Source organism: Amphichorda felina (assembly GCF_050947745.1).
Source record: "Amphichorda felina strain 45539 chromosome Unknown scaffold_2, whole genome shotgun sequence".
NCBI classification, from domain to species: domain Eukaryota; kingdom Fungi; phylum Ascomycota; class Sordariomycetes; order Hypocreales; family Bionectriaceae; genus Amphichorda; species Amphichorda felina.
The window spans coordinates 700,849-713,714 of record NW_028145048.1 but is presented as its reverse complement, the minus strand read 5'-3'; the positions used below and the strand labels follow the sequence as shown (position 1 = coordinate 713,714).

Below are 12,866 nucleotides of genomic sequence, written 5' to 3'. Positions count from 1 at the left end.
ATTTATGATTTAGCAACGCAATTTAATGGGATCAAGACCAGATATCGATGGCCCCTATAATATGGGTGAGCATCTGATGATAACGAAACAGTCGTGGTCTTGCACGTCTATCCGTACATAGAAGTACGATTAATACCAGCATTACCCAATAGCGAGCCAAAGCGGCAAGGCGCATTCATACCCAGCAGCCGCGCCAGACTGCAATTTTCAGCTGCCAGGGGTCCGTCGATGGCTTCAGTGCAAAAAACGCCTGTGCCAAGACGCGCCAGTCCATGAGCGGGATGAAGAGGCCAGCGCGACCTCAGCCGTCGCCTCTCCGAGGCCCAAGGATTTCACCCGTTCTTTGAACTCCCGTCAATCGCCTCCTTGCGCGCGCTATCTTGATCTGCCCCGTTTGTGCTGCGCAAAGTTACCGAGATGCGGCTTCCGGAAGCCCTGTCGCTCCTCGTCGGGCTGCTCGCGCCCGTTGCGCGTGCTGCCGACGCCGAATATATGACGGACCTTGCGCCCTACACGCTCCTCGTACGTACTGTCCTTGCTTGTTAACTCTCCCTGTCCAGAATACGGCGACCCTGACTCCCCTCCCCCCAGGCGCCGTGCGTGCAAGATGCCCTCACCTACGCCATCAACGCGCAGAAGTACTCGGCCAGCTGCGGCGAGGCCCAGGACGAGCTGCAGTCATGCATCTGCTCCAACACGGGCCTGCTGGACGTGGTCTCGTCGTCTGTCTCGAGCGACGTCAATCAGGGCTGCCATGTCGTGGGCGACTCGGACGACCAGCGCAGCGCCTCCCAGATGCTCGACCAGTACTGCGACCCGGACATCGATGTCCACTTCTCGACGCCCACCGACAACAATGTCAATGCCTACATCACCGATCTGTCCCAGATGGCCTGGCTGCCGCCCTGCGCCTCGGGCGGGCTCTCTGCCGCCGTCATGCAAGAGGTTGGTGGACTCCTTCTGCTCCATCTCCACGTCCATCTCCTCGGGCGCAACACCAAGCTGACCCCCGAAACAAACAGTCCATGTCGCGATGTCCCGAGGCCGCCAACCTGTTTGCGCCCTGCGTCTGCAAGAAGGACAATGTCGTCAAGTCGGTGAGCCGCACCATCAGCCTATACGTGCGCAGCTCGTGCTCCAACGACGAGGATGTCACGTCGGCGTACGGCTTCTACAACGAGTACTGTGCCATGAATGACGGCACCACGTCGTTTGCCACGCCCGCAGCTCCTTCAGGGGATAGTCAGTCCCCGGCCCCCCCCCTCTGTGCCCGTGGACGTCCCAGCTAACATGGACATGCCAGTGTCCTACTACATAACCGCCCTGCCCGTATACAAGAGTCTGAGCAAATGCGCCAGATCCGGCGTCTCGGCTGCCGTCTTCGACGTATGTACATGACCTAACCTCCAGTGTCAGCCCCATCAAGAATCTCTGACCGTTTCATTTCGCAGCAAACGTACTCCTTCTGCGGCACGGGGCCCGGAGCCCTCGCGTCCTGCGTCTGCCTCAAGTCGGGCATGCGCTCCAAGGTCTCGTACACCATGACCTCGGGCGTCAAGGGCCACTGCGACGTCACGGCCACCGACGCCGTGAGCGCCGCCCTCGACGTGCTCGATCTGTACTGCAGCGCCGCCGCGGGCGAGGCCAAGCCCGTTGTCACCGAGTCGGTCACCGAGGAGTACCCGGCGGCCGAGTCCGGCACGGGGCCGGGAGGGTCGGGCCCGCAGGAGACGGGAGGAGCCAACGGCGGTGGTGGTGGTGATTCCGGGTCTGGGGACGGGGACGGAGATGACTCGTCTAGCAGCGGCGAGGGGAAAGACGGAGGCGGAGGAGGCGGCGGAGGTTCCAACAAGACGGCCACGATCGCGGCGAGTGTCCTCGGCGGAGCCGTTGCGGTGGCCCTGGTCGCCGGCATCGTCATCTTCATCCGTCGCAGGAAGAAGAAGGCAGCAGCGGCGGCGGCAGCGGCAGCGGCAGCAGACCAGCCTCCACCGGTGGAACCGTACCTCGGCCACCCGGAGCTGCACGGGGGCGACTCGCGTACCGACCTCGTCAAGCTGGGCCCGGACGGCCACGCGCTGACCGTCGCCGAGATGCCGCATCAGCCGCGCACGCCCGAGCTGCAGCCCTACTCCGAGGCAGATCGCTACGTGCCGTATCACCAGGCCCAGGAGCTGGCCAGCACGGCAGGGCCGACGACCCAGGTTAATACTGTGTCGCCCATGTCTGCAGGACAGCAGGAGATGAGGTGGCACTCTGGGCCGGTGGAGTCGTACGAGATGGACTCGACGTCGCGCAGGACCTGAGGGTAGGAGTCGCATGGGTCTTCTGGATGGTGTTTCGACAATGGCGTTTAAGCGGGTGGGCATGAACCGATATACGGAATAACATTGAAGCTATCCGTACTAGTATATTACTATGAGACAGTCATGATTACGTGTATGTGTCAGTGTAGGAAAAGACAGTGCAAACAGGCTGTGTGAGCGAACACAATTCTTTCTTTAATTCTCCCCCCAACAGCGCGCGCCCCCCCTTTTCATCACGCCTTGCCCCTGGCCAGCCTCATGGGCATCTTGAACAGGCTGGAAAGACGCCCCCTGTAGCTCGTCCTCTTCTTGGGCTCCTCCTGCACCACCACAGCCGCCGGCTCACCATGCGGCTGCGACACGGCCGTCGAGATGTCTAGGATGCTCTGGATGTGCTTCTCGGGCGTCCTGCCCCAACCACACTCGGTGGCCACGCCAAACTCGGGCACCGCCTTGCTCGCGGCCTCGATCATGGCGCGCGTGCTGTCCATCTTGTTCTCGTGCACCAGCCCCAGGTACAGGTCGGCGCCGTCCTCCTTAAGGCGCGGCGTCAGCGTCCCCAGTGGCTCGAAGTAGCTGTCCAGCTTGTCCATGGCGCTCAGGGGCACGGGGCAGTGCACAAAGGACGCCGGGCGGTGGGCCTTGTCGAGGATGGCGTTGCAGAAGTCGGCGACGCCCTTGAGCGACTGTGGTTCGATGAGGTGCCTGTGGTCCATGTCGCCTGGAGTTGTACATCTGTTAGCTCGCCCACGTCGTCACCCCGTTTATGTAGAATGATCTCACCGTAGCAGAAGTGGAAACCCAGCTCAACGTCCTTGTCCACCTGGTCCGCCATGCGCGCAACATAGCCCACCAGGTGCTCCCTGTCCCCCCACCACGGATCCCCCCAGGCGCCCTCCCAGTGGAACATGTCGACGGCCAGGTCCAGCTGGATGGCCAGCTCGCCGTGGGGGATGCCCTCCTGGATGTTGCGCATCGCGTCGAACATGGCCGCCTCGTACAGCTGCTCGGCCCGCGGCTGGAACGCCTTCTGCACGAAGACGCTCACCACGCTGCCCAGCGCCGGCAGCGACACCTGGAACCGCACGTCTGCGGGTATCACCCCGTCCTGCTTGAGCTGCCTGAAGACGGCGTAGCTGGCCAGCGCCGCGTCGTCGTACCCGGTCTTCATGTCGGCCTTTTCCAGCAGCCGCAGACCCTCGTTGACCTGCTCGGGCGAGAAGTCGCGGAACTCGGGCAGCTTGTTGAGGTGGAACGCGCACTGCACCGCCGGCGGGAAGAGCAGGCCCTGGCAGGCGATGAAGTGCTGCCGCGCCCCCGTCTCGCCGTCCGGGAGGCGCTTGAGGCGGTTGGGCATGGCCTGGGTGCATGTCTTGAAGACCGTCTCCGTGTCCGCGAGGGGGACGCTGCCCACGAGGTGGCAGCCCTTAATGGTGGCCATATTCGTTTTGCTGTTTTGGAATATGCAAAATTATGTATATATTAAAAAAAAAAGCAACGAGACTTGGTTCCAGGGGTCAGGATGGTGAGGCTGGTATGACTGCTCAGGAAACTCTTAGGACGCTCCCCCATGGGCGCATCCTTCTTATATAGACAATAACGAGACAGTACTCGATACGTATAGCAGTACTCGTACAACATCCCGAGCCGACTCCCTTATGGCACCTATCACATCCCCAGGTCCTTGCATAGCGCTAAGGAATATCTGGTTTTGAATGGATCCTCGATGGAGCTGTCAGAGTTCAAGCCATAGCCAGCCGCATATCGATATTGGGCAAACATGGACGCCGTCCGGTGACTCGAGAATAGACAATCCTCTCCACACCATTGTAGATCAGCACAGGCACACTCCGTATTGGTAATGCACAACAGTGTGATAGCAGTACATGGTGCGTATTGTACATACAAAAGTACTCCTACATAACATGTCTTGATGGCACTGTGGCTTGCTCAATCAATACCCATCTTATCCTAGTCCGATCCCCCAATGCAGTCAGACACACTTTATGATTTGTCGCTCCCTAGGGTACGAGCGGAGGCCTTCCTGTTACTGACACCGGCTGATACGAAGCTGGCAACCCCTCGTTCCCTCCTCTTTTTGAAGAGGACAAATCATTTTTTATTATTAGCAACTTTTCTGTGACTGAGAACTGACCGAGATGGCCCCGGGCGATGATGAGGCGGACTGGACGCACCCTCCTCATAAGAAGAACCAACCCATCGCTATCCGTAATTACCTACGGATACCCTCGGAAAGTTCTGCCATTGGGGCTCAACGGCAAAATTTAAAGCGTGGCGGTGCTTAATCAAAATGCAACACTAAGTCCCAGTGCTCTGGTTGGGCTGTGTCATCTGTTAATGAGCGGCTTGTTGTCTCATGGCCCTGACGAGGTTGCCGTGTTCCTTCATAGGTAGTATGAGTACAGGTGATAATACATCATAGTACTCCGTATTATTCGTGCTTTGCACTCCCAGCAGTCCGTACGCACAGAGTAGCACAGAGTAGCAGGTACTACATGCAGTATGTCGACGCTAATATCACCCAGAAAATCATGTCCATAGCCAGCCCTGTCTCAGTGTAATGCAGCGTTGCGACGACATGTGAGCCAGTGGTTTGCCTGCCCCGGCCGGATGTGGCCCCCGGTCGTTCTAGTCCCAATTTCAAATCCTTCCCCGGGGTTGATCACAGCTGAACCCCCGCCGGCGCCGTGACTCTCCACGCCAAGAATTGTCAACGGGAGGAGAACCTGGCAGCAATCTTGTCTCATCAAAAAAAGCGCCAGACAGAATCTGCTGGCCTGCTGCTCTTGAATCTCCCGTACCATCGACACAGGGGCCACATGAGCAGGATGACGGCAGCCCATGTTGCGAGGAAGACTGTGATGCTATCGATGGCCATTTGCTTTTTCTCAGGTCTGAGTGGGTCTGCGGCGTCCGTCTCATGGCCAAAATGGGCGACGAGAAAGAAGCCAATGGAGAAGACGGGTATGAAATGAAAGACATAGAAGAAGAGCGCCGATGACCCGAGATCCAACAGCAGCGTGAGGCGCCCGGCGACGCTGGGGGGTATTGCCTCGAAGACGGCCAGTAAGATCAAGTTGCCGGCAAGCGTAAAGGCCCAGAAGGGAATGTCAGGTGGATACTTGATGATGTAGAAGAAGGACTCTGGCGAGACCAGGTAGGGGTTCGCGTCTGGATGTGCCCGGTGCTCCGGCGTCTGCATGCAGTCCTCCGAGAGGCTCCCAAATCGGAATACACGGGTCAACACAAAAAGGAGTGCGAAGACAGCCGCCGCAACGGCGGATCCAATAGCAAGGACCTCACGGCTCCGACGTTTGGCGGACAGAATGCGCCCGTACAGAAGGCCTAGAATGGAGAATGAGAGCCAGGCAAGAGGTGGGAATACCGACATAATGCGGGCCTCGGGGTCCGTGACCGGCCAGAACCAGAGTCGAAACAGAGGATTTCCGAGAGTGCTACTCGAGGATTCCTTTGCCGAGCTGCTCGTAGAGTCGCGACAACGGCCACCGTCGGGTGATAGCCAAATGTTCCACCAGATTGTCACAGCTCCGACGACCAGAAGTGAGACATTGTGGACACACCGCGACAGTTTTCGCGCTCGTGCCTGAGTGTACTCTTCAATTTGCTCCTCATGGAGCAACGGTTCCGTCTCCTGGTCGCTCGATGGTAGCGTGGGGAAGATTCGCTCGGCTAGGAAACAAGCAAGTGCCACTTCCGTCTTCCTCATGATGATCCACAGCAATCCGGCGAGAAACAGGTCAATCGCCAAAGAGAACATGACCGCGTTCATGAACCAGATCCTCCCGCCCGTAAACAGGAATCCCATCAGCACCGTGATGCCCGTCAACACGAGGGTTCGCACCGCAAAGTACCTTAGCAGTCTCGCCGACGACCATCCAAGTCTCGAGCGCGACTCGCTTAGGTAGACGACCCCCATTCCCAGGAGAAATGTGAATCCGGGACCACACAGGTGTGTCATTGTGCGCGTGGTGTAGGCGATGGCGCGATTCCACTCGTGGACCACCTCGCCGTCAGCCTCGCTTGTCTGGCCCGTGCCGTGCCTGAAGGTCCCGAGGGCAAGCGGGACATGATCGAGCGCCATGAGGACCATGAGGGTGCCGCGAAGAAGATCTGGTGCTAGAGCGCGTCTGGAAGGCTTGTTTGTGGTTTTTGTCTGGGCGAGTGGTGTACGAGTGCTGTCGACGGGCTGCGTGGTCGCCTCGCCTGACGGGTCATCGGGAGAAGCAAACGAGCTGTAGCCGTGGGCATTGGCGGCGCCAGCGGTGCGCTGTTCAGCGTCCAGTCCGGACATTGCTACCAAGATCGCAGCAGTTCCAGGCGTTCCTCTGCCTGGATCTGAAGAGAGCCACAGGGTGAGGTTTTCTAATGGAATACCATGCGGAAGGTGAGATTGTACTCGGTCGTATGCCCATTTTTTAATGGGTCACCTGCGGACATAGACTGCGGACTTGCGGACGGCTCGTCAACCCGCGCTCCACTCGCTGTGTTACAGTGTTACCACTTTAGGCACATCATGACGAGGAAATACGCGCGGCCAACTGCCGGTAGAAACGCTTCTGCGTCTGAGTCTATTAGTAATAACTGTGCTAGTATTACGGATAGATTGTCGAGAACAAAATGTTGATTCCCATCCCGTAGGGTTTTTTGACGATGCGAGGCCCATGGGCCGAATAACTCATTGGCGTAGCGATCGCCAGGGCAGTCAGGGTATTTACCGGCGACCCAGAGATTTTGTGTACCATGTTTTATATAAAGAGCGAGTCTGGGGTCGTGGTGCCATGAGATTATTTTCCTGATCGTGGGAGACGCCCAAAATGAGCTGCTCAGCGACCGTGCTCCGTAATCCAGCTGTCTGAAAAAGATACTGCTCTTTGGTAAGTTTCACATTAAGTCTGGTGGTATATGCTCTTCTATGGGAAACCCAGGAGCAACGACGGCGCCGCGTCGCTGCTGCAACCATGGTGCGCCTTCGCTTGCTGACACCGCTCGATGTGCCAGGCTGCAATTGACAAATGTTGAATCCTTCATGTGATCCCACTCAGTGATCTGTAGAGCGCACTCCGACACGGCCTCCGGAAATGGGGAGGAGCTCAGTTCTGCACAAGTCCACGCCATCTGCTGCAGAATCTCAACGAGTGCGAGGATCCAGGCCGATACACTCATGCGGATCACGCCCTCCTCAACCTCAACATGGACGAGGCGCAGCCCAGGCGACAGGGCTGCTTGCGGGTCGCCATCATCCCAGACGGACATACCCGCAAATGGCTGGCCCTGTTGGAAGGCCTGGGCTGCACTTGTCAGTGCCTCTCCCACGCAGCCGAGAGCTACCCGACCACACCTCGGCCAATGCTGTCCCACGTATTCGGAAATGGTCGTGAGCAAGCATTTCTGGGCCGTGCCAATGATGGCAGGGAACAAGCCAACATCCACGTGTCCCTCATCCATGATGCGCTGGCGAGGGTCGCACTCGAACCGAAATTGCAGAATGTGGTACCCATCAGGAGGTGGTGGATATTGACATTGTCGCCTAGTAACGATATCCCACACGGCCGAGTCCATGAGGTGCATCTGGACGTAGTGTGGTGTGTAGAGCACCTGTCGCACTTGTCTGACAAGATTCTTAAATGCCTCTCCCGAGACTGTGTGCCGACCGATGGTGTTGGCTATGTCGTCAGGATTCCCTCCCGGCGAGCGAGATGAGTGCTGACGGTGCCACCAGCGGCAGACCAGCTGCAAAGCCAGGCGCAGGTCTATTCCGGATTGCAGCCCTGTCCAAGTGGCCGGTCGACGAGACAAGCCGGGCCCGATACGGTCGAGCACACATCGCGAAAGCTCGGGGCCATTTAGGGCCAGAATCATTTGGCGAACGGGTCCCTCAAAGAGAAGAGACAGCTGCTGTGCATGTTCCGAGTTGGAGGCGTAGTAAAAGTCCCACAGCTCATCCCAGATCTGGCTGGTAAATTTAACCATCAGCCTGTCAAAGACACGATCGAGGTTCACCCGCACCTGCTGGTCGGAGAGGTAGTAGTGTGCGAGGAGCTCATTACCAAGTTCGTCGGCCAGGGTGGCGGCAAAGGCAGAGACAAGAGCGCCGGCGATAACGTGGGGCACCTGGATTTCGATGCTCTCCTCACGAGACCTCGAGAAAGACAGATTTGGAAGCGGGGGCTTGATAGCGACTATCTGTGCGTCATGCTGCAACGGGGGCCCAAGTCTGTGCTCAGACTCAGGGTTGTCTGTGGGCGGCATATCTGTTCATGACGGAGTGAGGGAATACTAGCCCGTTGCTGTTGGCATTTCCCGACGACAAGAGGGTTGAGAAAGGCATATCTCGAGGAATAATATGGAAGAGAATATCGGGAACTGTCCAAAGCCCGCCTCTTGACAGAATTCGTCGGCTCGTGGCCAGCGACGAAAGGGGTGACGTTTGCAAATCGGGTGGGGGTTGCGCGTCCCTCACCACCAAAAGGTGCGATTAAGTTAAAGTTCTTCAACAGGCGGCCTTGGGTGCGTCAGCGAAGGGGGAAAAAATAGAGCCAGTGGAGATCAGGACCGTACCATATGGTTACAGGGCGCTGCAATGGCGAATCAATATTGTCGATGTCGTTGCGACTAGCGGTTTTGAAAGGCAAGGAGGCAAAGAAACTCGCATGGGAAGGAGGATACGCGTCGTCGTGGCCAGTCGGTGGGCCCAACCAAGGGTCCTCGATTGCACGTCGCCACGACTGACGAATCTCTCCGCACCACAGTAGCGAAGCATGCGGGACAACCTTACCTGGCTGCACATCGTCCAGCGACTCCTCGCCCTTAGGTCTTCGAAGTGGTATGCTTAAGTGAGTTTGACTTCAGGGCGAGATCCTCTGAGATCCCTCTACCGATCGTCAGAGGCCAGCGGCCACGAGAGGTTGATCAAGTCTTGTGGCAAGGTCTCACCAGCCACAGCTGTCACTGTGGAAGGGACTTGCCCCATCCCGGAACGAAGTGGCGCCCAGACGGGGGACCAGAACGTCGACCTGCTGGGTCTGGAGTGAGCATCTCCCATGCAGCATTCGGAGCGGTTTAGTTAACACAACGGAGTGGTGGACAATGGTAATTCGGGTTTCATGGCCAGGAGCTCTGAATTCTGGACTGGCTGTGATTTTAGTTCACCCAGTCAGTTGCCCGTCCGCTCCTACCAACCGATGGCGCTCACCATCCACGGGAAGGAGGACCCCACCCGAACGAACAGGTACCCAGCTCCTAACGTAACCCATCCGTACTCGCAGGTGTATGTTACATCAAGCCCCGTTGGAATGGGTAAGGTATTCAATAGATAAAATTATCTAGTCCTTAATGCCTAAGAGATTGGTATTTTTTATGATGTTCAAATCCTGTCCCCGTGCACATTCGGTTAAGGACGTCATATCTCGTGACCTGACGGCTGCATCGGAGCATCACCGTCGTCACCCCACTCGTCTCATGATTTGGCAGTTCCAGTGGCCTGAGCCTGTCACGGGCCCACGACCACTTCTATTGCTGCCCTGGCAAAGACAGTAACCATTTGTGAATGCCCTTAGAGACCATTGATCTATGACCTCGAATAAGGTACAAGACAGGGGTCCCGGAGAAGCAAGTTGGCCACTGTCGTGGCGAGAGCCAGGCGGTTGCACAGATCATTGTAACCCGACGTGGTGTCTCGCTCAGATCCCCATGGCACTCGCAACCTGTTTCCGGGTTGATGTCTACAGAACGTCAATGAGATCAGACCCCGCCGCGGCATCGCATTGAATGATCTGAGCTAGGGGAGATATCTGGTCCACGCAATCTGCTTGGATATGGGGATTATGGTAATAATACTAGCAATAGGAACTAGATCAGTAACAACCTATAGTACTTCGGAATGAGCAGAGACGGGGTGGGCGACTTGTATCATTGGTGACAGGAGTCATCCAGGGGTTCACATCTTGGATCTTGGTACAGGCAGTCAGGCACCATCGCGTGATGCCGTCTCTTGGTGCCAACGATTTCGGCATTCCGCCCATCCTTTCAACTGCGCTGATGCTGCAAATGGGTAGCCTGCAGTCAATGCGGGGAATGATTGTTCACGAGCAAGCAAAACACATTGAGGTCCTGGGCCAATTGAGGCCTCGTCTGTGTCCCGCGCTTGAAGCCGTCAAGGTTTCACTGGAACATGTAATGGTATCATGCACCGGGCGGCGCGGGGTCTGGATCCTGTGCTGTACTGGTGGACTAGGGGCGCCATTCCACTTGACGAAGCCGACGGCTCCGGGAGGGGAGGGGCAACTGGGCGATCTCGCGTCATGGCACCGAGCGTCCAAGCATGCCACACACCACGGGTGACACCAGTGCACCACCCACCCCCCCAAAACATGCTGCGTCCCTCCGCAACCACCTATCTCGAGCGCGCCTATGCAAGCCAGCCAAAACGCTTCCCAATCGCCCCGAAATTCGCTCCAATTGCCTCAATTGACAAGAGATGGCATCGCAGTCCCAGACGTCGTGCTGCACGCTCTAGTTCCGTCCTCTGCGACTCTGTGGGGCCGCGACAAGCTTCCCCGGATTTTACCCCAGACTCTGACAACAACTGCTTGCAGGCCTGCAGTGGTTGCAGCAGCGTGGCGCTAAGCCCGATCGGCGCGCTCCCAAGGTGTGCGTGACGCCTTCCTTTAGGTGGACTCACGCCCAGTACGAAGTACATCCTCAAGCACCGCCTAGAGTCACGCGATCCAGCCGTCCGCACCTGGCTCCCGGAAGTCGCAGCCAGCGAAGCGCTGTTTGGCTGTCATCCCATAGGTATCATCCATTTACCCCGCTCGGTCTGACGACAGCGCTTCAGGGACGCTGAATCGAGGTACCTCTGCCAGCTCTTGGGCTACACCTCTTCAAAGAGTGCAAGTGCAAGTGCCTCAGGTACAGCACTTGCCCGTCTTCGGATACATAACAGGCCCGACCTCCCCCTCTTCTAGTCCATTCCTTCCCCCTCTCCCTCACTTGCATCTCTCATCTCTCTCATCCTCAAACTCACCCTCAACCATTGACTCTAATCCATCAACACCTGCGCATCTCCAAGGTTCGTCGCTCTCCCCCGTAGATATAAGGATGAGCATCCCCAGCCATCGTTCAACACGATGCTGCGGATGAGCTCCGTCGCCCGGCCTGGTCGGACCATGGCTAACTCGGATCTCTCAGCATAGCTTATCCGCGTCATCACCTGGTCATCACCAGATTCACCACAGCCTAGTAGCCAATATGACAGAACCGCTCACCAAGGTCGACTCCGCCGTCGAAGGCTTGTCTACGTCACCACCCAAGAAGGAAGGCCGCCGGCAAAGCTCCGCCGCCCCTGGAGTATACAACGTCAATGACCTCGGTAAGTTCCCCTCATGGTATTGCCGGGCTTGGCCCTTGTTGACACGGGCATCGTATAGAGAAGGAGGGCATTGAACTCGAGCTTGCTATGGAAACCCGGTACACCGGATGGTGAGTAGTACCCCGCCCGAGGTGGCCCCCTAGCGTAGCGACTAGGAGGAGGGAGTCTGCGCATAAAGGAGTCTTGTCGACTGACAGTGATGGGCTCTGCAGGAAGATCAACAAGAGCTCTGCGACAGTGGAGGACCCCGCCATTCTGAAGCTGCCCCTGACAAAACCTCCGGTCAAGCGGATTGACCTGCACTTCCCCTTGGGAATGGAGGTAACGGCACGGAATCTCAAGGGCGTTACCATCAAGGATGCCCTGGACGCCATCCACAAGGCGTACAAAAAGCGGGTGAGTACCACCATCCATTACGTCACCCCGTGTCCATTTGGCCGGATGACAGCTAACTGGCCCTGCCTAGTCGGACGATGAGCTCGACAACCCTTACCTGGCTGGCTTCGAGTGGGACAAGGAGGAGTCGTGGACACGGCTAATTGTCCACCTCCAGAAGCAGCCCACCTCTTCCATGCCCCAAGGCGGCGGCGGTGGCGGCAAGAAGAAGAAGAAGAACAAGACGGAGGAATGAGCACCCTCCCACCAAGCCCCGATATCTGTATCCAATAGTTCCTTCAATGTTTGTTGTTTGGCCTCGCTGGGTTCGTTGCGAGTCGGCGCACGGGATATTGCGATGAGGTATTCTCGGCCGGGTCACACCGAGGCGACGGCGGGGACGCGTCGCTTAGTTGTAACATGTTGCTTTCTTCTCTCGGCGCCACACTGTGGCTGACCGAAATTCATAAATGCCTGGTCCTGGGAGACCAGTTGGACCGCGTCTGCTTATCGATGGTGATGTGGCGAAGAACCAAAGGTGTTTGGGAAATTATCCTGTTCACGCTCCACACTCCACAGTGAACGGCAGCCTTGCAACTCCAGTTTGGACCCACTGTAAACCCGCTCTGTGCCGCCTGGCGACGCGGAAAGGTTGTCCCCAATGGGTATCTCCTTAAACCGACATGACGACAAGCTGAGGGGTCCTTGCGGAATGGCTTCCAGGACCCTCAGAAATATGACCGGCCAGGTCTGCCTCCCGAGGCTGGGTGGCC

General features: G+C 57.5%; 4 protein-coding genes across 4 annotated transcripts; 2 read left to right on the top strand and 2 right to left on the bottom strand.

The window, feature by feature from the left end:
• Positions 1-417: 417 nt before the first annotated feature.
• Positions 418-2,306, top strand: ACO1O0_001779 (uncharacterized protein; the record flags this gene model as incomplete). Its single annotated transcript, XM_083191261.1, has 5 exons — positions 418-522; positions 592-945; positions 1,023-1,242; positions 1,304-1,386; positions 1,452-2,306. The coding sequence occupies 5 exons, from the start codon at positions 418-420 to the stop codon at positions 2,304-2,306; spliced, it is 1,617 nt and encodes a 538-aa protein (XP_083052475.1).
• Positions 2,307-2,539: 233 nt separating this feature from the next.
• ACO1O0_001778 (uncharacterized protein) lies at positions 2,540-3,747 on the bottom strand (the record flags this gene model as incomplete). The annotated part of the gene is made up of 2 exons (XM_083191260.1): positions 2,540-3,027; positions 3,090-3,747. The coding sequence occupies 2 exons, from the start codon at positions 3,745-3,747 to the stop codon at positions 2,540-2,542; spliced, it is 1,146 nt and encodes a 381-aa protein (XP_083052474.1).
• Positions 3,748-5,073: 1,326 nt separating this feature from the next.
• ACO1O0_001777 (uncharacterized protein) lies at positions 5,074-8,597 on the bottom strand (the record flags this gene model as incomplete). Its single annotated transcript, XM_083191259.1, has 2 exons — positions 5,074-6,641; positions 7,451-8,597. The coding sequence occupies 2 exons, from the start codon at positions 8,595-8,597 to the stop codon at positions 5,074-5,076; spliced, it is 2,715 nt and encodes a 904-aa protein (XP_083052473.1).
• A 3,000-nt stretch (positions 8,598-11,597) lies between these two features.
• Positions 11,598-12,349, top strand: ACO1O0_001776 (uncharacterized protein; the record flags this gene model as incomplete). Its single annotated transcript, XM_083191258.1, has 4 exons — positions 11,598-11,718; positions 11,777-11,828; positions 11,931-12,114; positions 12,185-12,349. 4 exons carry the CDS (start codon positions 11,598-11,600, stop codon positions 12,347-12,349), a joined length of 522 nt encoding a protein of 173 aa, XP_083052472.1.
• Positions 12,350-12,866: the final 517 nt, after the last annotated feature.